At 40.4% G+C, this 24126-nt stretch overlaps 2 protein-coding genes across 3 annotated transcripts in view; one reads left to right on the forward strand and one right to left on the reverse strand.

Moving 5' to 3' along the window:
* Positions 1 to 73: 73 nt before the first annotated feature.
* LOC119116865 (gamma-secretase activating protein) lies at positions 74 to 13648 on the forward strand. 2 transcript variants are annotated; one of them, XM_037242557.1, is made up of 33 exons: positions 74 to 205; positions 687 to 757; positions 1691 to 1747; positions 1823 to 1892; positions 1989 to 2036; positions 2102 to 2190; positions 2260 to 2329; positions 2401 to 2450; positions 2715 to 2825; positions 2890 to 2946; positions 3297 to 3343; positions 3421 to 3500; positions 3585 to 3587; positions 3802 to 3879; positions 3964 to 4044; positions 4150 to 4242; positions 4695 to 4857; positions 4940 to 5030; positions 5138 to 5207; positions 5272 to 5351; positions 5410 to 5490; positions 5918 to 6040; positions 6116 to 6168; positions 6232 to 6263; positions 8150 to 8211; positions 8781 to 8876; positions 10379 to 10449; positions 10582 to 10676; positions 10820 to 10939; positions 11400 to 11461; positions 12140 to 12238; positions 12379 to 12475; positions 12542 to 13648. In XM_037242557.1, exons 1-33 carry the CDS (start codon positions 118 to 120, stop codon positions 12640 to 12642), a joined length of 2589 nt encoding a protein of 862 aa, XP_037098452.1. In that variant the 5' UTR covers positions 74 to 117; the 3' UTR covers positions 12643 to 13648. The 2 variants fall into 2 exon arrangements, with proteins under 2 accessions (XP_037098452.1, XP_037098454.1); XM_037242559.1 differs by lacking the exon at positions 3585 to 3587.
* ccdc146 (coiled-coil domain containing 146) overlaps positions 13036 to 24126 on the reverse strand; it is a 24184-nt gene continuing 13093 nt past the window's right edge. The window contains exons 12-23 of the mRNA XM_037242556.1: positions 23114 to 23206; positions 22726 to 22893; positions 21777 to 21865; positions 21365 to 21529; positions 21187 to 21262; positions 20965 to 21113; positions 20657 to 20885; positions 17668 to 17778; positions 17457 to 17594; positions 17272 to 17397; positions 17060 to 17182; positions 13036 to 15536 (exon numbers count right to left, since the gene is read on the reverse strand). Of these exons, the coding sequence (XP_037098451.1) occupies positions 15321 to 15536; positions 17060 to 17182; positions 17272 to 17397; positions 17457 to 17594; positions 17668 to 17778; positions 20657 to 20885; positions 20965 to 21113; positions 21187 to 21262; positions 21365 to 21529; positions 21777 to 21865; positions 22726 to 22893; positions 23114 to 23206 (1683 nt within the window). The 3' untranslated portion in view covers positions 13036 to 15320. The remainder of the gene's footprint in view (positions 15537 to 17059; positions 17183 to 17271; positions 17398 to 17456; positions 17595 to 17667; positions 17779 to 20656; positions 20886 to 20964; positions 21114 to 21186; positions 21263 to 21364; positions 21530 to 21776; positions 21866 to 22725; positions 22894 to 23113; positions 23207 to 24126) is intronic.

A 24126-nucleotide genomic window follows, 5' to 3' on the forward strand; every position in this document is an offset into this window, starting at 1 on the left:
AAGACTTTCGGTCATGTGATGCCCCGCCCGGAAAAACTGCATAGTCTGCACGGAAGCGACGCACTGTGAAGTACTTGGATCCGATATTCTTTTACACCAAGTTTGGGCTGTGTTCTTATGTTAAAACTGCAGCCGAAGTTTGACCTGCGCAGAGATGTGGAGGCTGATATTCGGAGGAAGGAGGCGACGGTGTGCAGGGTGAAAGGTGAGGCGTTCACGTGCTATCGGTTAAATGGAAACTCACAATATGTAGCATAAAGTTTTGATTTGCTGCAAAAATATAATATCTTTCTAGATACACAAAAGAGCAACTTCCTCATAATAGTTACATTTATGATTTATTTACTAAAACGATGGGTGAAATCTGCATTTACACTTAGTGTTACTGATCCCCAGGTGTCCCTGAAGCACACAACGCTTCAAGCGAGAGTACATACTGTGCTAAAATGATGTTGCAGCACTGGGGCAAATGGAAATGACTGACGATGTCAGGAACCTTTAATGGTGCAATATTTAAAGCTTGGAAAGAAATAGCTCATGTGTGTATGTCAGTTGTTTTTCAGAAGTGTAGTGCTCTTTTTGACAAGTAGACGTTTGCAATGTATACTGTTGGAATATAATAAGCATAATTCAAATGTATGTCAGGGCACACTGGTGTTATTTACCTAATGATGCTGTGTCTGCAGACTACTCAGGAGCGGTGGAAATTTTGATCCTCAACACTGAGAGAGATGGGTGCATCCTTTACTCCTGGAAGGTTATTATCGTTGTCGTTGTGTACAATTTTTGATTTCATTGTCCCATAAGAAAGTAAATGTGTTATGGTCTGATGAAACCAAGGTTAAAATTCTAGGCGAGAAAGCCTTGAACGTGATTGGTTGACTCCAAACACAGACAGGGGTGTGCACACTTGTGCAACATCATCAGTTTGATTCCCTGTTTTTCTTTTTTTGAATTTTACAGCATCACCATCAATAGTGGAACGAGTTTAAAAAGCATTTAACTTGGTCTAATCTTTTTAAATCACAAACACCTGGCATTTGAACAGGGTGTGTAGACTTTTCATACACGTTGTGTTTGCTGTTTTCATACTCCAAAGCAATTTAAATATTACTTTGGCGTCTCTTAGTGGTATTTTGATGCCTGAGGAACTAGCTTGAAGTGAGTTGAGTTTTATTTGAACAAAAGTAGGCTTTTGCCGCCATCTTGTAGCATCTATGCTAAATTAACCTTCAACTAGTCGCAAATTTGCGCTAATTGTGGCGAGGCTTAATCCAAATCATTTTTTTTGTGTGTAGCTTATCCTCCATGGAGTTATATATTATATTTATAATAAGATGGAGGAAGAAGCTAGCCGCGTTGGTTATCATTGTGTGTGCGTGCCACGCATCAAATGGACTCAAAAATCAAACCGCATAAAGCGCACGTTCCCTCCTGATGATCCCGCTTCATATAAACTATATGTGGAGATTCAGGAAACTTTTAAACCCTCAGTGACTAAAGTTATCTTCTGAAACCGCTCGGCGCGGCATACATTTTTAATAACACACCCGCTAAACAGATTTTGGAGGTCAAAGAATACCCTGCAAAAAGTTTTTTTTTTTTTTTTAAATTTGCTGCTTTTTAGTATTGGATCTACAGCACTTGAAATAATGAGGTGCTGCAAAAATAATTTCCTATCTCCTCGTAGGGATCAACAGGGACCACCAGAGTCGGGAAATATGATTCGAGCACGAAGCAGAATAAGGTCAGAGTTCATGTCACTGTTATTTATATACATATTTGTGTATATATATAAAACTACACATTTTCCCGCCAACAGCTCCTTTACACTTTCGACAAGCAGGTTTATGTCAGCAGCTGCTCCCTAAACAAGGAGGAGACATTATTAGGTGAGCTCAATAGCAAATTTCGCTTTACTGTACCGTATAAAATTTAAAATGATGACAAATTAAAGGGGTGCATAATAATTTTTCCTCATCTCTTAGCTGTTAGCTTGGCACAAAACACCCATGGCGAGGAGCACCTGAAACCAAGTAAGACCTATTTCTTCGTTTTCCGTGCGTCATTATTTTATGTCTTTTCTTTTTTCTTTACGAAGTGTCTAAGTGCTTGACGCTCCTGATTGAGATCCATCCAATCAACAACACCAAGGTCTTAAAGGCGGTCGACTGCAGGGTCAAAGTTCAGGTAGAGAGTGAAGAGATGTGGATCATAAAACGAGCATCTTCAAATTTTTTTTTTTTGGGGGGGTTTCAGTTCCTCTATCCCGAAAGCGAGCGTGGATCAGTGCACGAGAGCCACTTGTTGCTTTTAACTGAGGACGGATGTGAGTATCACAAAAACAAAAAGGCCCGGGAGGAGAAGATCTTGACTTGGGTTTTTGTGTGTGCGCTTCAGATGTGGATCAGTACCACGTCCTGCTTACCAGACACGATGGTTACAAAGTGGTAAGATGAACTCGGCACGTCTTCGCAGTGATAACAGGCTCCCCCATGGGTGCTTAACATTCCAAGCGTGAATCGGAATGTTTAATTCTGAAACACGCTCGACTTTTGTTGTAATTAATTCTCCCGGCGCCGTTACAAATCAAAAATGTGTCTTTTTAATTGCTTCAATTTCACCTCAGACAAACCGGTAATACGGTTCGTTGTTGCAATTACGCGGAGTGACTGAAATTATAAACTGCAATTTGTGTTTTTCGGGAAATCCAGGTGCTGGCCAATCCCGAGCGTTTATCCAAGATGGCCGAGCGGGTGGTGGAGGATTTTTGCTGGGTCCAATGGGACGTGCACACGCAGAGGCTGTACTATCTCACCCAGGCGGTAATGTGACGCTCATGTAAGTTGTAAAAATATGATTAGAATTTTTCAAACCTGTTTTCCATAGGACAAGTTCCTGCTGCGATGTGTGCAGTTCTACGACAACCGCAATTGCGAAACTGTGGTAACTACAAACGCCCCACCCACTCACCGGAAAATGTAGATATTAATTAAAAAAAAAAACGTTATTTTTATTATTTATTATTATTATTATTTTACTCTATTTATTTATTTATTTGTGTATTTATTTATTTAGTAATAAAATATTCACTAATTATTGTAAATAAATGATAAATAAATAAAATAAATATGAATTTATTAATTTAGACAAACGGTCGTTTATGCACCGTGGGTTCACGATTTCGTGCATGCTAGGTGTACGGCGTTGATGCTTTATGAGCGTCTTGGTGTGAATTGCTTTGGCGCCCTCTTGTGGCATCAATGAGCAACTCACACATTTTTGCTATCCCACAGTTGGAGCTCCCATTAGAGATGCCGGCTAATGCTTTCAGCGCCGTCAAGTAAGGCAAAAATGATCTTCTGCAACATTAGCTTAATCCTAGCAAATAGTGAACATAAAAGTGTGTGTGTGTAACAGGTTTGTGAACCTCGGTTTCGACCACCATTACGCGGAGAAGCCCGAGCGAGTCAAGATAGAAGTATTCACAAACCGATTAGGTAACACTTATTTCGCAGGTAACGAAACATGAAAACGCCACTAACTGACATCTTGTTTTGTTTTTTCCTCATTTGGAAAACAAGAACGTAAGTCCCCCCCCCCCCCCCCCCCCCCCCACCTGACAAAATGAAACAATGATTGGATTTTCACCATTTGATTAAAAGCCGCTTGAATCTACTTTCACGTGGCCTGGCTGATTGATGCGTTTTTAATTGCGAGATCCTGATTTGAATACTCCGCAATCAATTCACTCCTACACAAACCGAATGACAATCGTGACATTTATCTATTTCATCCCAGGAAGCATGTGCGTGTGCTACAGCCGACCCTCTCGCGACAAAGCCGAGCTCATCTATTCCGTGGTTCTGATCCACAAAGGTGCGTGTTACCTGCAGTCACGCAGTCTCCCGCATATCAACTCATTTTCCTTTTCATCCTCTTTTTTTTTTTTTTTTTTTCCAGACTGCAGCAAGACTTTCCGGGTCACTTTGGGTCAGCCCGCTCGGGACGCCCTGCAGCTCCAGCCGCTTTTCATCCCGATAGGTCAAAGACACACACATATAGAAAAACACACAAGAGAATTTCTAAATGTGTATGATTTGGCTTAATTAATGTCTAAACAGCGGGGGTTGTTATTTCCATATGTAGGTTACTACGTGGTGGTGTATCTGCATAAGCGCTTCCTGCACTGCATCAACAGCAGGCAGCAGGAGATGCTGTGCCACTCGCTCTTCCTGTCTGGTAAGATAAAGTGTTGCGCATTCTTTTTCTCATTAAGTCTTATCCCGCTGTGCAACATTGGTTTTGTGTGCTTGGTAGCGGGTAACTTGTATTTCCTTCTTAAACGAAAACAAATTGTTAGCCTTATAGCATGAGTGCCCAGATTAGTTTGAATTTATTGTCGCAAAAATCGATAAAAAATACTCGTGTTGGCTAAATATTTCTATTTTTAATTATTTGGTGAGTGACGTGGGTGTCGAATTTGATAAATCATTTTCCCAAAATTTTTTAGTACACTCGAATGCGAATAAAATTGTATGCGATTAATCGATGGGGAAAAAAATCGATTGGATAATCGATTCTAAAATGATGTTTGCATTGGACGTTTAGGAGATGACGCCCGCGATTAATCGATGGGAAAAAAAATCGATTGGATAATCGATTCTAAAATGATGTTTGCATTGGACGTTTAGGAGATGACGCCGACTTGGGCCTACCGTCAAAGTCCGGAAAGTTCACCGTACTGCACAAAGAGGAGTCGTCAAGCACGGCCATGTTGGACCCGGTAGGCGGGACTATCCACGATGTCCAACTCAGCTCCGCCCGCCTTCTGCAAATCCTCCACTCACCATCTGGGTGAGCGCCACCTACTGGAAGGACACGGAAGTAGACGGTCAAGCCTAGATTTTCTTCTTGTGTCCTCCATCTATTATTCAAGGAGAGCCAACAACATGGCCGACGCTCAACGCCTGGCCGCCCTTCACTGCCTGCTTCTTCACAGCGGAGATGACCCAAACGTGGAGCTGGAGGTTAGCGCTGAAGCGGAGAGGCTGGCATTTAAGCACCCTGGCGTGTCCTCTACACATTACACTAAACAAGCTTTTATGTTAATTTTTTTTTTTTTTTATGCCTGCAGATTATTGAGTGGCTGTGTGACAATTTAAACGTTGTAGACTCTTTCAACCAGATTCAGGAGTTCATTCTAGGTGAGTGTTAAAAAAATAAAAAATAAATTGAATAAGGGTGATTTTTTTGTTTTTGTTTTAACAGCATCTTTATACAAAATAAGCTACCAGAGGTCACTCAGCCAGGATAAACTTCTGCCTTGCTCCTCGGTGTTTGACATGAAGGTCGCCTCCACACCCGCCGTCCCCACAAAACACCTGGTTCACACTTTCGGTTTTGCAGGAGGTACCGGCGTGTCTGGCGACGATCCCCGGCGTGCTGTCCACTACTCGATTGCATATCGAGTCAGTTTTTAAAGGCCAGGTAATAACATGCGTGAAATTTCTTTCACAAGTCACTCTCTTGGAATGCATGACAAAAGATACACCTTGGTTGTATTTGACCGTGAATTTCAAGTTTGGTCATAGCAGTGATTCTCTCAATGTGGTTTTATTGTATTTATTTATTTATTTATAATTGTTTATGTATTTATTTATTTTTTTAATTAACGAATTAATTTATTTATCTATTTTCTTACCTGGGTTACAGTACACACAGTTCTGTGCAGTTTTTTAAATTAATTAATTAATTTAGTTATATATTTATTTATATATAATTTTTTATGTATTTCTTTCTTTTTTAATTAATTTATTTATTTATTTATTTATTTATTTATTTATCTATTTTCTTACCTGGGTTACAGTACACACAGTTCTGTGCTGTTTTTTTTTTGTTTTTGTTTTTTTTGCAGGCCAAGAGTCTCCAGGGCTTCTGGTCCGAGCTGCAGTGGAACACAGAAAGGACAACATATTTTGAAGTGGATCCCAACCCCAGATACAAAACGTCTTATATTGAAGCATACTGGAGCAAACTTGTAAAGGAAAACAGTTAGACACCGTGAAAATATTTTAGGGGGCGGAGCCACGCTCATTGTGTTGTTTTCTTGTAGATGGCTGAGGAAGCATCTAGTCACATGACTCATGTGTTGGAGAACACTAAGAAGTAGGTAGAATAAATACAGTAATATTTATTATTTTATTAGTCCTTACACATTTTTTTTTTTAGGGTCCTTGCCATGGTGGACACTTGGGATCTTGGTAAGTCAGTACCAAGAATGTGTTTGGTCACATTCTTTGTTCTAACCACACCACGCTCTTGTGGTTTAATAAAAAAAAAAAATAGAGTGATGAAAAATGAAGTAACAGAGAACGGGGCGAGGTGAAGAATGGCCAGATGTTATAACATCGCTCCTGTTATTGGGCCTCCTGCGCAGCTGTTGAGCATCAAGCCAAAAGTTTCACTTTCTTTATGTCATTTGATTTATTGAGACTTTATCTGTGATCTCATGGTGCATACCGACTGGCGTAAAGTCAGAACATGCGGCCCAGAAGCGATGATGGAACACAGATTTCTAACATGTTCCATGTTGTTTGGGCATTTTGGAGAAAAAAAATGGAGCTACTGAGAACTTCAGTGGGCTAGCGTCATTTTAAGTAAAGTTTTTTTGTCATACATTTTCATGTAAAATAAAAATGTACCGGATTAATCGATAGAATGATCGATGGAATAATCGATTCTAAAAAATTTGATAGTAACAGCGTGAGTTTTCATTTTGACATTTTGCACTCATATTCGACATATTGTTAAAACATGTAAAATAAAAATGTATCCGATTAATCGATGGAATAATTGACAGAATAATCGATTCTAAAAATTGTGACGGTGACAGCATGAGATTTAATGTTGACATATTGCACTCATATTTGACATATTGTAATACATTTTCATGTCAAATATAAATGTATCCGATTAATCGATGGAATAATCGACAGAATAACCGATTCTAAAAATTTTGATAGTGACAGCGTAAGTTTTAATTTTGACATATTGCACTCATATTTGACATATTGTAATACATTTTCATGTAAAATATAAATGAATAATCGACAGAATAATCGTTTCTAAAAGTTTTGACATATTGCGGTCCTGCAAATGCATCTCAGGAAGTGAGGTTCAGAGATTGCTCATAAATAAATAGCGCTTAGGTGCCACGGCAGATATATAATTGAATTAGATTTTAAATACCGTTTTTTTAATCGCAACTAAAAACACATTTACAAAAACAAATGCCACCATTTCTGCAAAAGTAAGCACAGAGAGGAACAATTCTTGCCCGATAAATCACCAAGATACTGCATAACCTCCCCAGAGTTTACTGCTGCCATAAAATATTAAATCACTCTCGTGTAAAAAAAAGACAAAAATTGATTCAGCCCACTCTAGTTATCCGTGGCTAAATCTTAAACTCGTGTTATTCATCCACGTGTCTTCCGAACTAATGTGGAAAATTTGATTATCATCTGATAGACTCCATCATTCATTCTTTCATTATTCATTAAACCGGAGGCTTTTTAGCAAAATAAGAAAAGGCAAAGGAAGAAACGCCAAAGTCGTCGTACAAAAATGAAAGCGATGCTATTAAAACATTTACATAGCACAGTGTGGAAGCTGGCAAATATTTGCCATTTTTACCCCAAGGCGAATTACGGGGGAGTCGATATGTAAATAAGCGGCTAATGCTAATGCTTCTGCTAATGAGAACGATTACCTGTGTGTTTGGAAATAATCCATGCGCATATAAATGTGCTCGCACGCTGCAAGTTGTTACATATGACACATCAAAAAAAGTCAGCCTCTTGCATGTGCGTGATTAAATAAAGATTATATATGAAAGTCTGCAATTATTCATCTGCTCACAGCAGGGGAAGGCAGTCTCACAACTCCCCCTCAAGCTTTGTGATGTTTTTTTTTTCAAAGTCAAAACACACCCCAAAAAGAATCCATTAATGTCTTAGATTACCCACAATCCTCCTCTTCTCCTTAAGGCTTCTTTTTTTTTAAATTTTCACAGCTAATAGCAACCAGGTTAGCAAGGTGAATTGCACAGGCCCACCTGAGATTCGTTTCATTTTTTTTTCTCCAGGCAGGAAGCTGGTGCCACTTTTCCAAGAGGAGGACCACCACCAGAGGTTGCTCATAGGCCTGGTGAGAAGAAGAAATAAAAAAATAAAAAATTTTTACGAGCAAGCAACCAATGATGCGTGAGGAATATCATTCCATATGTGGCTAAAAAGCGAAGCGTGGAGAGTCTCCGTCAGGTTTTTCTCACTTTGTATTTTGACAATAGAAAAACTAACATTTTGATAAATGAAAAAATCATACCAAAGGCGCACTGTCGATTTATTATGGGGAAAATCCCGAAAAGTTTGAAAAATAGTTTTTATTTGAATGGAAGCTGACAAACGTAAAAAGGCAATTATTTCTCTCCTGTTATCTGGTGAACTTTCCTCACATATTCAGATAAGCCACAATTCCCCCCCCCCCCCTTTATTTTTCTTTTGAAACAATTTGATGAGCAATTCCTCACCCTGCGTTTTTTTGCCTGCGCTCAGCTCTATTCCAAAATTGCAGATCGCTTCAGTTTAAGAGTTCAGACGAGATGTTAGCGCGCCGCTCAAACTATTCTTAGAATGACCCGGTCGTCCGGTCGCCCGCCTCCATCTTTTCTTGCCGCTCCGCTTTCATCTACATGTTTTTTTTTTTGGGTGTTGTAGACGGTGGAGAAGCTGCGAGGGCATCTGAACACGCACCTGCCTCGCCTTGGCAAGAAGAAGATCGATTCCCTGGTTATCAACTATGTAGCCAAACTGGTCAGTATTTTTCATCCAAAACATTTTTTTTTTTCAAAACACTCCTGGGGATTGCTAACATTCCATTTGAGGAGATTATTTCCATACTGTGATTTCTGGCTGAAAGAAAAATTCTGAGACGTGTTTAGTATTCCTGGGAGGTAAAACTCAGCTACAAAACCTTCCCCGGGTAGACAATGTGACATTTATCAAAACGAGAGAAGTTTGAATTGCAGCGAGCTTGTCGTCGACCTCTCGGGCCAAGGTGGAAAAATCTGATTGGCTACCTATTTGTCATTAAGATTGACGCCTTGGTTCCGCCCCCCAAAAAAGATATTTTTTTTCTTATCTCGCTGACAAACAAAAAAAAATGGCGATGAAAACTTAACCTTGGCGCAATTGGAAGCGACAAGGAGGAAAAATGAGCTGTTACACACAACACACACAACTCCGGCCAAATGTCCACTCTCCGAACAAAAGCCCCCCCCACCCCTTGGTACTTATTGAGACTAATGGCTACATTGACACAAGTTGGTGGTACTGTGTGTGTGTGTGTGTGTGTTTGTTGAAATAGATTACAGCTTTTAAAGAGCCGGGAAGTTCTGCCGTGATAGATTGCGATTCGCCACTACATTATTGTCATAGTTATTTATTCCCCGTGGCCCGGTTGCTACGGACAACGGTGATACATTGCTTTTTATTATGCGGTGTAAAGAGCAAGCGAGGAGTCAACTGAATACATATTGAAAGTTGTGTTTTGAAATAAGCTAGGGGGAGGTTTTAATTATGCAAGAGAGAAACACCCTTCTGGATGATGAAGGTTGTTACTTTTCTCTTCATTAGAAAAGAGGCTTGTTGTGAAGAACGGCTGCTTTTAGATATTCCGACAAAGGTTTTTTTTTTGTAGTTTCACTTAGCACGTGACTGAACACCTGCGAAAAAATTCAATCTTGATTTGTATAACCGTAGAAGCAGCCAGAAAGACCAATATTATCGGAACAAAGGAGCCGTAACTTTGTTTTTTGTATAATCAAAACTAATCTCCAAAAACATCAATCTGGAGTTTTAGCTAACATTAGCAATGACAACATTGACGCACATGTTGCATTCCAAAGATTATTAGTCTGACGGATTGGAAATAGTGTGGAAACTAGCAGTGAATTGTCTTCCTGTTATGTTCCAGTGAGCTATCACGTGTCATTTTTTTTATTTTTTTAATCGCAGTCGAACAATCCCGCATGCTGACATACGTTTAGCGACCGGATGTGTCGTTCCGCGCGTTCACACGCCAGTCGAGCTGTGTGGAAATGAAAATGGGAAGCGGGGCTTCCAAAAAAGGGAAGTGAGGATACAAGCCAAATTGAGATGCCCAAAAAAGTCACAGATGTAAAAAACATGCGCTAAACTGCTTTTGTTTTCTGGCTTCATGATGTTAGCTCAAATTCCCGCCTTTGCCTCAAGCTTTCATTAGAATCTAATTGAACGTCTTTTCTCAACAACTAAATCTGTGTGTGTGTGTGTAGCTGGAGCTGATCAGACACATGCTGGAGTCAGTCTGGCAGAAGCACAAGCTGGGCCCTCATGTTCTATGCTTGTGAGTATCCACTCCCTCTGCGGCGGAGCAGCACTTATTTCACATGACTTTTTACTGAAGTCATTTTTAACATAACAGAACTCTTACTTCAATACAAATGCATCCAAAATGTTATTGGCCATGTGGTTCCAGAACACAGCGGGGCGGTCCAGGCGATTGGGCCGTCTTTCACTTCATGCTTCGGATCCTGGAAGCCACTCGGGGTCTCTGCATGCCCCTCCCACCTGGTATGGCCAACACACACAAAAGCCATTCATTGGAAAAATAAAATCACAGCCGGTTCAACATCAGCATCTTTAGAGTCGCGCAATCGTGTGACTCAGTTGTTAGTCAGTCGTGTTGTGTAATTCTGTTGCTTTCTTTTTGTCAGGCTATCACACTCTGCTAGCGGCGTTGGCTTTGCGTTGCCTCCCTCGTCACACTTTCCTACAGTACGTCGACCACCGCTTCCTGCAGCTGACGGAAACCTTCGTGTCTCGACTCATGACAGGTGCACATGTGTAAAAAGTACATTAAAAAAAACTAATAATAATCATTATTATTATTATTATTAATCTAATAATAATTCTAAGTACATAAAAGATTACAAAAATAATAATCATTATTATTATTAATTTAATAATAATTTAAAATTTTATGCATTGTTGCAACACAGTCAGATTTTCTTATTGCCATTTTTTCATTCTCTAATTTAATAACAAATAAAGTTGAATTCTATATTTCCAATTTTTTTCATTTCCCCCCCAAAAACAAGCCAAGCAAACAATTGGATTAAAAATGTGGAGATAATTTTTCATTATGAGAACAGCTGCTATGGCAGCCATTTTGGGGAGATAAATTCACTATGGGCACTCCGCTTAAAAACAACTATTGAGTATTTGCAGTACGTGCCCCAATTTGTATCAATATTGGAACTCAATCAATTCCATTTTTATTTCTCCTATCCACAGATTTGGACAACAGCGCGGCCAATGAGAAACTCAAGTTCAGTGTATTAAAACGACTTCCCGAGGTACGTTTGTTTATTTCCACCTGTCATATTTTAAAACAATGCACAATCCCATTTTCAAGTAGCCAGGAAGTTTTATTGTCCTAAAATGAGCTATTTTAAGTCGCAATCACAAAGCACTTGAGTAACCAATGTGTGTTATGTAACGTCCACGTGCTAAGTAACAGTATGTAAATAAATTCTGATTCTATCTCATTTTATCTATCACAGAAAATTCCTCTCGCAATGGTCAATTTATTAGGAACCCCGACTGTAGTGAAAACGAAGCGCAACAAATCTTGGCAGCGGCCACCGAGGTTTTTTATCGCGTTCCGTTCGATTTATTTTGCATGCCATTCCGGAAGGGTTGTAATTTGCAGCCGCGTCAAACCGAGCCGGTCACACCGAGATACCGTCGTAAATAATTTAGTGGCAAAGTTTCACAATTCTGGGCTTAAAATATTCATCTTTGGGGGGGGGGGGATAATAATTAAACATTGATTAATGGGCTCTCGCGTGAGCTTGCGGCTGCCGTTAAATAGAAGCGGAAAGCAGTTCTGTATCAACGTGACTGATGGGGCATAGTTGTTGCTTTCCATATTAAATATTAAGCAATGGGTATATTATTTCATAAACCCCGAAATAGAAAGCAACATTTTTTTTTGGTAGACCTCAAAACCGTCACCTTTTTCGTGTGTGTAGGAAAACAGATTCTACCATATGTGGGATCATCCTGTCACTTCGGTTTCCATCTCCAGAGATTACGTCAAGAATCTGTTGGGGAGACACAACAAAAACAAGGTCGGGGACACACACAAACACATTTGCTAAGCCAAAACAAAACACTTGACAGACACACCTTTGGCCTTTTTTCTAATTATTTCTCGATTTTTTTTTTTTATGAAGCCAAATCAGTCAGTAGCATTTTTGTTTTTGTGCAGGGATTTGCTTTCACGGGCAGAGACAACACGAGTTTCGGAGCAGAGTTCCTGCCTCTGGCGTACCTGGCCAAAGTGCTTTCTAATATCGAGGAGCAAGGTAATGTGTGTGCGTGGATGCTTCTCACGTTGAGAATCCTCCTTAAGAAGCTTTTCTGTGCTCCAGCTCTGAATCCCTTCGAGGAGCAGGGAAACGTGGACGCCACGTTTGTGGAGGAGACGGCTCTGAAACAGACACTCATTCTGCTGGGCTTTGAGGGAAAATAATTTTTTTTTAAAAAGGACAGATGGGAGAATAACGAGAGCGATGAAGGAGATGAATGGGAAGATGCTGAGATGTTGGCAGGATTAAAGAGGAAAGGGAGGAAAACTTTGAACATTTGTTTACACTTGAATTCAAGTCAGGAAGCCTTTTGTGTTAAATCGATACATCAGCAAGAAAGCAAAATCTTTGCACATTCTATTACAAGACATCATCGTGAGGAATGACTTGATTCAAAAAAATGTGTCCAATGTATTTTTAAAATCGAAAAATATGGTAGTTGGCCACCTGGGGGCAGTATAATTCCGTCATTCTTGGCAGAGGATAAAGAATATACGCATGTTTAACCTTTGTTAGCATTAAGCTAATCAGACTTAAAGGGATTTTTTTTTCTTTTGATACGCAAAATGTCCGTTTTGTGTTCAGTTTGACATACCTCAAATTTTTGCTCACATGGGAAAAACTTGTATGTCAAGGCTCCATCCACGAGCAGTTGGTTCAGCGTTAGCCGTCAATGTAGGACGTTTTCAAACGAGACGCGATTATTACTTCAGAGCAAATCTAAATGAGAAGATAATGCGAAGCGCGGCGGGACTCACTTGAGGGAACTTCACAGATGGAAGATTAAGCTATTATTTTTTGAAAATTTTGTGACTAGTATTAGGTCAATGATGAGGGAAATCAGTCGGGGTCTGTTTTTTTCTTTATTATTATTATCACAGGACAGTAAAAACGTCCTCTGACAAAGTTGGATGTGTTTTTAAAAAAAAAACAACAACATTCAGTCATAGGATATAAAAACATCCTTTATCCTTATTTGGTTGGAAAACTTCGGAGTGACCTATTTCACCATCATGAATATTCGAAACCATGTTGGACGATTTCCTGTAATCGTTTGTCACACATTGTTTCAATATTTGCATACAAAGCGATCAGACATTTATTTATTTGCACAACATGCTGCAGAAATATGTCGAGCACAGCGTCAAACATTTGGAACTAAAAGGAGATGAAAAGACATGTGATGGTCTGTGTTGAATCATGTGCACGTGCGTGATCAATCATGGTTGATTTTTTTTTTTGTACAGTCTCAAGAAAATGTATGTGTGTGGTATGTTTTGATTTTCGAGGGTGAAATACCAAACATTGTATAGGTTGGGAATAAAAGGGATAATATGTTTTTTCTCCATTGAGGTTTTTTTCATGTTAATATGATTCCAATTAAATCTTATTGCATCATAAAACGCCTCCGGATACAATTGGAACTTTACACGTCTTAAAATCCTTTCAATCAGGAGTCGGGAAATGATCTCACAAGCTGAGTCAAGTTCAGCAAACACCTCGCAGTCTGCTTCCACAAAAATAGATTTTTCCGGAATTTCTGTTCTTTGTGCGGGAATTTACGCTTCCGCTGTCGTTGCCCTCGCCCGCTCGGTGTTATGTAATGGCCTAATGAAGCCTAAACTGTTTGGCGCTAAATTAATCCGACAGCTCTCAGCAGCTGCCAGCAATGGATGATCACACACACCATTACTCCTGAACACAATATCTTACTAAATTAACTATTGACCTGTCTTTTCTTTTACATATGAGATGCTAACACGTTAGCTAGTAGCGCAAGTTTGTTCTTATCTTTAGAAATGAGTATTTGTATCGTAACAAACTACAGTCATACATGTTCACCATTTTCATACAGTGAGATGAAAATCATGTTAGCAGAAAATTCCAACCACTACGTCAGTAAGTAACTTTACCTCAAGAATTATTAGCTACTAGCCGTTTTAGTCGATCCAGTATTTTTCAGAAACTTATGAGTTTGGTAGTCATTCTTTTACTTAAATTTCTATGAAATGGAATTTTGTTGTGGAGATAAGCAGAAGTTGGTGTCATTATTATCTGTTTTACACTCAAAAACCTCCAATCAAATTTAACAGTTAGCATCTATCTTTTAGCACTCGGCTAAACATGCTAATTATAGCTAATGTAACGCATTAGGTCAATATCTTGTCAAAGCTCTCTTCAAGCTATTATAAACTGAAATAAATACTAATTTGAAAGAAAAGACAATTAAAAAAAACTTTAGGTTGCTTAGCTAATCGTTAGCTACATTTTTAGTTTTCCATTATTATAATTCCCGAAAATTTTCTATCAGCTTGATATGTCAGTTTCCAGCAACACATGCTTTTAGCGTTTTACTTTATTAACCAAACATCATCTATAATTCGATCCAAATACTTTTTCTCAATAAATCGTGGAGCTACTCCGCCCCTGGCAACTGTCATAAGAACAAAACTCAAGTTTGATGCACAACAACTTTGCCATTTTTTCCTCTTCACATGTTACGAAGTGAATATTTGCAGTCTTCTTATTCATTTTGGCACCACCTTGAATTCCTCCTGTTTTTTCCTCTTCCACTGTGTGATCATCCTCTTTGTATTTACATTTCTCCTTTCAGGCTTTAAGCTCACAGCTTAAAACCTCCGCAATGCATTCATAGAACATTACAAGTCCAAAAAAAAAAAATGTTAAAATACCCCCAAATTCACACTTCCGGTTCTGTAAACAAGCTATTGTCTGTAAATGCAGCAAAAAATATGACAACCAGATGCAGTCATGAAATAATTAGAGGAGGTATGCTAAAAGGGAAGCGCATTACTTAAACAGAATTTAGATGACTCAGGGGTTATTTTGTATTTTCTTCTTCTAAGGGTTTGAGATGTGTGGGTTTGCGGATGTGTCTCATGTTGGCACCTGGTTGGGAGGGCTTGAAAGGGGCTTGAGAGCCGTAAGGTTTGGGTAGAGGTAGAGCATCGGCGTGGGGGATGTAGGCATCGGGTCGGCTCTCCGCCGTGGTGTACTGTCCGTTGGGCAAACGCTTCCACTCGTCGTTGTGTGCCAGCTGCACATATGCAAGCAAGCCAGTTTTCATATCGACGCGTATGACCTTGGAGTGTCGAAGCGAAATTCAATTTTGCCCGAGTATAATCACGAAAATGGAATAATAAATTCAATATTTGTGATATGTCAAAACAAACGCAAGTGCCCGGAATGATAAAAATATATCACTCCGAGGGGTAACAAGACGTTGTTATTCTCTCAAGAGCACATTTTCAGTCAAGAGTGAACAAACAACACAGCGGCGCTGAGATTAAGGTGCCGTGCTTTCCATCTTCTGGCTCATTAAAGCCATTTGGCCAAGCTCTGACCCAGATGCACTTTTCACCACAAGAATTTGGAGGCACTTTCTGCAAATGGGTCTGGAGAGTTTGTTAGTGTCGCAACTCATTTTTATGGATTTTTCAAAGCAGGCAAAAATCGATTACCGTATTTTCCAGACTATAAGACGCACCTAAAAACCCAAAATTTTCTCAAAATCCAACAGTGCGCCTTATAGTCCGGTGCGCCTTGTATATGGACCAAATTCCTAAATTTAAACTGGCCCGAAGCATTGTGTCATGAAATCAATCATAAGTGGCCCGCTGAAGACTATGAATCATGAATCAAAAAGACTATGGATCATTATTTTGTGATTATAAAGTCATTTGTTGTGTCTGAAGTTGAAATAAAAAAGATAAAATGGAGAATGATTTGATTTGGATTAAAAATCTGACATGATGCATTAATGGTGCGCCTTATAGTCCGGTGCGCCTTATATAAGGACAAAGTTTTAAAATGGGCCATTCGTTGAAGGTGCGCCTTATAGTACGAAAAATACGGTATCTTACATTTTTTGCTGGCTGGAATAAATCTCGTACAACCGAGAGGCACTAGCTAGCTAGCTTGCACACTAACAGGTTCGGGAATTTACTTAACATGGAATAATGTCGCGCAAGCTAGCTACTTGCTAACAGGCTCGGGAATTTACTTAACATGGAATACTGTCGCGCATTCCATACATCCAGTATGCCGTATTATAAATGGGTTAAAGTTCTACCCAAGGAAAAAAAAGCAACCCTGCCCCCTTTGACCTTACAGTCATGCAGCCTGAAAATGAGGTGAGCTGAAATCCCCGAACAGACTTCAAAGCATATGAATGGATTATTGCCCGGCACGAGAAACATTAGCTTTAAACCAGGAAGGGAGGGGGGGGGAGGAGGATGCACGGATGGCTAACAGACAGGAAACACAATGAACTGGGAAGTTCACGAGGAAGATCTCATTTGCATTCGGAGTCTTTTCGAGGCTGGAAACGGGAATAAAGCCGATGAGGGGGAAAAAAAACGTGTTTGTGTGTTAAACCTCTCGGTATCATCACGCGCACACGCGCAGGTATAAAGCAACACTTCCCGAGCCTAACAGCTTTAATCAATTCCTGCCTCGATTCTCGTCTTCATTCTTCTCTTCTCCCTCCCCCCTTCCTCCTCTGCCTCAGGCGCATTAATCAAGTCTTGACCAATGATCTTTGCGAGTGTATTTCTTTACCCGATCTCGCTCCTCTTTGTCTCTCTGTCTCCTCTTTTTGTCCCGGAGCATCTTCCTCCATTCTTCTTCCATCTCGGGGCAAGGCGGCAGGCCTTGCTCCAAGCGCCTCTGGCATCTGTCCATCTAGAAGCCAATAAAACAACATGTAGTAAATAGACTCCGGCCGACCTCGAAAGAATTAGGACACTGTGGGGTGATGATTCCGTCCTGACCTGAAGCTCTTTCTCTTTGACTTCCTGCTGGAGGCATAAAACGGCGGCCTGCTTCATGGAGACTTCTGCAGACGCGCCCATCAAGCGGCGGCTGGTTTCGATGATGTGGCTTCGTAGTTCGTTCAGCTAGATCACGACAAGATTAGTCGTATGCGTTAGCGTAATTTCGTCTTTTTGAGTTTTACCTTCTTGGATAGCGACAGTTTGTCGTGTTTGCAGTTGGCATTCTGTTCTCGGAGATCGTCCGAGAGACGCGTCACCTGCTCCACCAGGAGCTCTTTCTCCAAAAGTTGCCTGTCCCTTTCTGCAAGGCTGACCTCTAACTGCAACGGGAGACACACAGCAGTTTTAAAAATTCCACTTGAGCAAAAAAAAAAAAATAATGTTGCGGCGTACCTTCTCGATCTTCTTGACCAGTTCAGGAGACGAAGCATCGGTGCCTTTAAGCGTTTTGTAATCGGCTGTTTTTGTCAGATTATCGAGCGTCTTGTCCCGGACTTCTAACATCTGAATAATTGTAGAGAGAAAGGGGAAAAATCCAAAAATATTGGATTATAAAAAAATATTTTATTATCTCCTCTTTAAAGCTGCACACTGGTCTTTAAAATAAAGTTGGAATTATATCTGGGTCACAGCACCAATCAAAAAGTTCTGGTTCCAAATTCTACCAATCATTATAACATTAATGCTCGTAATAATGTGCAGACAGTAACTACCAGATAAAATAAATTTGAAATATATCCGGGTCACGGCACCAATTAACTCCACTGATTTCAACTGTTAAGTGTTGCAAGGTTGCAGAAATCCAGGAAAAAGGTCACAGCGAGGAGACGGCCACGTAGCTCAAGTCACCTCGTATCAAACACGGCTATGGAGTCATAAAAATATGTATGCACAAAATAGAACGGAAAAAAAAAACCCCTCAGACATCCATCCAAAACAGCAAGAAGCAACATCAGAAAATATTTATAGACGCCGTAGGGGATCAAGTTGAAAACCTCGACGAAGCAACTGGAAAGACCGTGGTGGGGAGGGGAGGGGGGAGAACAACAGGGTGTGAAAACAAAAAGCGCGACACAGGGGGTCGTGACCCGGTGTGACCCGTCTTATGAAACCCGCGCGGATTAGGCCTGTTTGCACGCCTCTATGGTCACGTGTGTGAAGCGGTGGGAAGAAAGCCAGCGTGAAACCAAGATGATGATTCCCATTTCCTCTGACTTCCACGAGATTAATGAAGCTTTCCGAGTGTGAACGGGCGGGTTTGATTCAAAGCGACGTCTCGGAACCTTTAAATACAAATCGTACGGGCGTCACGTGAAACCGGCGATAGAGGAAGAGAGATAAAGTCGTATCAAACGGCGGCAGATAAGGGATGTGAAATCGAAACGGCTGAGAATGAAAGACGAAGTTAGGAAAATAAAAATTGGGTTTGACAGAGTGATGCGCGTTATCTCGTTTCCCATAATAAGACACAGACGATATCACGTTCGACAAGGAAAATTATCGTAATATCATCGGTGCGACACTTAATGCACGAGAGAATAAAAAAAAAAACTTACTCCACGGTATACAATCCACTAAAAAAAGTCATCTAGGGTTTCCATGGTAACAACAGCCGAGCTATCCCGCTAATTACTAGATTTTGAAAGCAAAATGTCGCTTTTTTCAAACAATACCCGATAAGAGAAATTGGATTAAAAATATAGAATAAATGGGCGGAGCTTCCACGCTTTGATTATCTCCGGCAAATTACTTGATAATGATTAAGCCCCCCCCCCACTCACCCCCCGCCCCTCCCACCCCCCAAACCACCCGCCTCTTTTATGATTGTCGGGAAAAGATAGAAAAAGAGAGAGAGTACAAGACCTCAGGCTTGGGCAAGTCTCAGAACACGTTAAAAGAATGATAAGTAGGGTCCAGGCCATGCATGAAATTAAAAGTCTTTATATTGTAGGAGGTAGAAAAATAAAGTTATGCTTGGAATAAAAAAGTGGAATATTTGTAGACTGAGCATATGTCGTGGCCACGTGTCTCGACTGTGGATTTCCCCACGCTGCCTTTCCAGACAGGTTGGATGAAAATTTAGGGACGGACACAAAATGACTCACCACCATTGGGAGTGTGCGGCATGTCATCCGCCCCTCCCTGGATGAAAAAAGTGAGGGAGGGGGGGGGGCATGAAGCACATAAGGGCTGTTTTGAAGTGTTACAAGGGGAGTTATGGCGCAGAGAAATGCCAGCAGCTCATCAACAACATCCGACAGCAGTCTGTGTTTATTTTGCTACGATTAAAATTCCAAACAAACGACAGCAGCCGCCGCCGCCGCCGCCGTATTGAACTACAATAGTCTCGCAGATGGCCTAATCCATCTTTGTCTAAATTTGCCATCAAAAGTGGCGGGCAAGGGAGGGGGGTGGGGGCGTGCGGATAAAGCGATCACAGATGAATACAAATGTCGGAAAAATGGTTGACTAAACAACCTGCATGGGGATTGAATTCGCTCGCTGAATGAATTGAACTGGCAAGACTCCGAGGGTAGATTACATTTGTGCGGCGTGGAAGATGATCCGTTTTACACAGGAAGGGAGGGGGGGGGGATTGGCCAGATGAACCGACAGAAGGTATCACACTGGAAGTCAGGCTCGTGATATTAAACACTGACAATCCACCCCGAGAACCGAGTCCAAATGCTATTTTCTCGGTGTCAAGGCAATCCATCTAGTAGTCTTGAGTCATTGTACTGATGCCATTACGTGAGAACAATCGGAAAATGTCGCTACAAATTTTGGGTTTTCAAGTAAAAGCTGGTGGGAGACACTGTGGCTACTTGACGGATAACAACAGACTGCATGAAAACAGTTGATAGACAAAATAGCAGATGGGAGGGGCGAAAGGCCGGGGGATTGTCTGGTTTTTGGCAACATGGGGTAAAGTCACATCCAACGATGGGATGCATCAGTAAGTCAAGCGGGTCAGCATGATTTTGAGTGACAACGCCCGATCTGCCAATGAAAAGAGGCACTGTGTTCATAAACCAAGGTAAGGTTTCCCATTGAAATGAATGGAAACGTAATTAATCCGTTCAGGGCCCAAGTTTTTTTTAACCAATAAGTGGTCCTCATCTATCCATTTAAAACTATTATTGCTCATTAACTTTAAGGATGTCCAGTTTTGGCTGTTCATCTGGTTGAGTTTCAAGCTGAGCTGGTTGTTTAACATACACATCAAGTTGAGCAATCCTGTAGCCATAATAACTCACGCCCAACCTGGACTTGAAAGATGTTGACACTATTACGCTTGAAGCGACAGGTTGACGCATTGCATGGTAACGCATTTACCGGCAGGAAGGTCCAACCTCATGTAATGGATTCCCATTATGATTACCTCGAGCTGCAGCATAATGAGCTCCTCCTCCATCTTCTTCTGAACCAGCATATCCTTCTTCTTAAAGCCAATCTGTCTCTTCGCCTCGCCGATGGCCACCTTCAACTCTCTCTCTTCCTTCTCCAAGATTTCCATTGCCTCGTTGCCCTCGGCGATGGCCGCCTCCTGCGAGTTGACCTTCTCTTGGTAGTCGAACAACACCTCCTCGTGCTCCAGCAGCTGAATACCGCTGCGAGGCGGAAGGGACAAGATATGTGGCACGCTATTTGAATCACAAATGCGTCGGTAGATTCAAATGCTGAACGCACAGAAAATTGCGACGCTGAACGGCTCCTTCCTGGTTCTTGCCGAGGTCGATTAGAGCTTGCTCCTGAAGACTGATCACTTCCCTGAGTCTGTGTAACTCCGCTTCGTTGTCCTCGAACTCTTGGTTGACCTGACGTCTTTGCCAAGCAACCTATGGGATGTTCAATAAATAAGGAAAATAAACATATTAAATATCCAACGCTGAAAAAAATTTAACAGGATACCTTGCTGATATTGTTGCGTAGCTTCTCTCGTATTTTGCAGCAATTGGAGACTTTCTTTTGAGCTTTGGAAAGCAAACTGTGAAAAATAAAAAATAAAAAAATAAAAAAATAAAAAATAAAAAGATTTCCTGTAATGCTTGTGAATCAAACAAGATACCATCAAGTGTCATGTCTCAACCTGTCCTTCTCCGTGACGATATTCTTCCGGATCTCCAACTCATTTTCCAGCACCATTGCCTGTTCCGTCAACTCGGCGATAGTCTGCGAGGCGATCTGCTTCAGCTTGACATACTTATTTTTCTCCTCTGTGATCACGTCGTAAAGTTCGCCATACTGTAGCACTCTGAGGAATAAGGAAACAATTCATTAGCGGCTCAGTCGGGCTTGAAATGAGTGCGCGCCGACAACAGATGCCTTTTGCTGACAGCTTCCCGTTGCTGTCAAATGAGCTTTTTTTTTTTTTTTTAAAGTGGTCACAATGTGCTGCATGTAGATCATGCCCTCACTCTCGCAAACATTACATGCAATTGTGTGTGTGGGGGGGGGGGGTCTGCAAAGCGGAATGACAACAACCACAAAAAAAGCGACACCTTCGCTGCAGCATGGCGCTCAGCTTGCTGTACTGCATCACGATGAGCTCCTTCTCTCGAAGTTCCTCTTGGATGTGCTGCTTCATTCGCTGCGGGTGGATTCAATCACACAGGTGGAGCATTTTATGGTGTTACTAGCGGCGGGGAAAAGACATGAGTAGGGCTGCGGCGATTGAATACTTCTAGAATCGATCAGTCTACCGATTAATCGGGAAAATTGGTTGCGCGTTGATTAACGAGATTTGATTGAGTGACATGGGTGCCATGAAATGAGAATGTGGATCGAGGTTTTTATAGTTAACCAAATCCTCTCAAGTAAAAAAAAGAGTCAATTTCAGTAGGGCTACGACGATTGAATATTTCTAGAATCGATCATTCTACTGATTAATCGGGGAAACATTGGTTGTGCGTTGATTAACGAGATTTGATGAGTTGGAGCTGGTGAGTGACATGGGCGTCAGAAAATGAGAATGTGGAACGAGGTTTTTATAGTTAACCAAACGCTCTCGAGTTAAAAAAAAAAAATTCAAGGACAAAATACATGAAAAACAAAAAATAAATGAAAACTAATTGATCTTACGTTTATAAAAAACTAAAATTAATTACTGCAAAAATGTCCTTCCACGCAAAAAATACTAAAAAATAATAATTATAATATATTAAAAAATGAAAAGAAATAGGAAAACAAATATAATAAAGGAAAATGAAGTACTTTGCTTTTAAAAACTAATTAAAACTAAATCAAAATGAAATAAATCGAATAATAATGATCGCTGTGAAGCTTCAAGATAGAATCTCCTTCACCATTTTTTTTTTGTAATCAAATCACACAAGTTTTCCGATTGATCGTTTCAGCCCGAGACACAAAACATTTCAGTCGATAAAATCTTTGTGTCTGCTTCAACCACATGGAACGTATTGCAAGTGATTACGTGTGCGCGAGTAGCACCTGAGCTCGGAGCATCTCACGGTGCTTCTGGCCCCTCTCTTCAGCTTTGATGTACGTCAAACATCGGAGGTGATGCAGTTCTTCTCTCAGGCTGTCCGATTCTCTCAGCAGCGCCTGAATGATCCCAGACTGCTGCTGCTTCTGGCTCGTCTTGTCGGCTCTTGATAACTAGCAAGGGAGCAGGTGGGGTAGAATACTTTGCATTGTTCTCAGCTGAAAAACAAGACTCGCTTTTTGGATAGCGTTGCTATTTGTTAAATATGGGGGCGTTTAAGAAAAAAACGACAAAACAACGCTACCTTTGTCCGCGTCTGAGACTAATGAGGTGGCGCACGTTGCAGTCGCTAACAGCATGGCGCCCGCCCACATGTAGCGCATGCATCCTCACCTGTTTTGCAACGCTCACTTTGAGAGCACCCACTTCCTTCTGAAGCGTCGTCCTCTGCGTGACATTAGGCCCTCTTTTCCGAAGAGCCTCCAACTGGAAACGCAAATCAACGTGAGGACTTAGTGGAGAAGTTCAATAGGCGTATTCCAAATTGCTAGCATTTTATTATTATATATTATTATCATAGCATTTCAATTGGTAGAATTTTAGCGATGTCAAAATTAATTGATTAATCGACAACTATCGGGATACATTTATATATCATATTTTTAATTTTTTTAAATCTTTCTCGTTTTTTCTTATATATTGTTATTATAGCATTTCAATTGCTAGAATTTTAGCTATGTCAAAATTAATCGACAACTAATCGGGATATATTTATATATTATTATATTTTAATTTTTTTTTCAAATGTTCTTATTTTGTTATTATATATTATTATTATTATTCTAGCATTTCAATTGCTAGAATTTTAGCGATGTCAAAATTAATCGATTAATCGACAACTAATCGGGATATATTTATGTATTATAATATTTTTAAACTTTTTAAAATTTTCTTATTTTGTTATTATATATTATTATTATAGCATTTCAATTGCTAGGATTTTATCATGTCAAAAGTAATCGATTAATCAACAACTAATCGAGATTTAAATATATTCGATGGTGACAGCCCTAGCAAACATTACGATTTGAATATAAAAAAGGATGTAAGAAAAAACCCATCCTACCTAAGTTGGCCGTAAAAAGCATTGATTTGCAGAAACACTGTTTGCGACATTTCCTAAATATGTGAAATCCCCCGTGTGTCATCCATCTTTCCTTTTATGTATGCATGAGATGTGCTGACACCAATTCCCTTGATTCCCCTTCTCGTCTTTCTTTCGCTTCGCAAACTGTTCACAGCGGCTAAATTACAGGAAGCTGACAGATTTGGAAAAAAAAATAAAAAATACGTTCCTGATGGATATGAATGTTCCTGATAACAGAAACAGCGAGTCAAAAAACGTT

This window comes from Syngnathus acus, chromosome 23 (genome assembly GCF_901709675.1).
Source record: "Syngnathus acus chromosome 23, fSynAcu1.2, whole genome shotgun sequence".
NCBI lineage: Eukaryota > Metazoa > Chordata > Actinopteri > Syngnathiformes > Syngnathidae > Syngnathus > Syngnathus acus.

Coding starts and splice junctions, on each gene's coding strand:
- LOC119116865 (XM_037242557.1), top strand. CDS start 118: ATGTTAAAACTGCAGCCGAAGTTTGACCTGCGCAGAGATGTGGAGGCT. Junction 2,826..2,889: donor TGTACTATCTCACCCAGGCG/GTAATGTGACGC, acceptor TGTTTTCCATAG/GACAAGTTCCTGCTGCGATG. Junction 5,031..5,137: donor ACCCAAACGTGGAGCTGGAG/GTTAGCGCTGAA, acceptor TTATGCCTGCAG/ATTATTGAGTGGCTGTGTGA.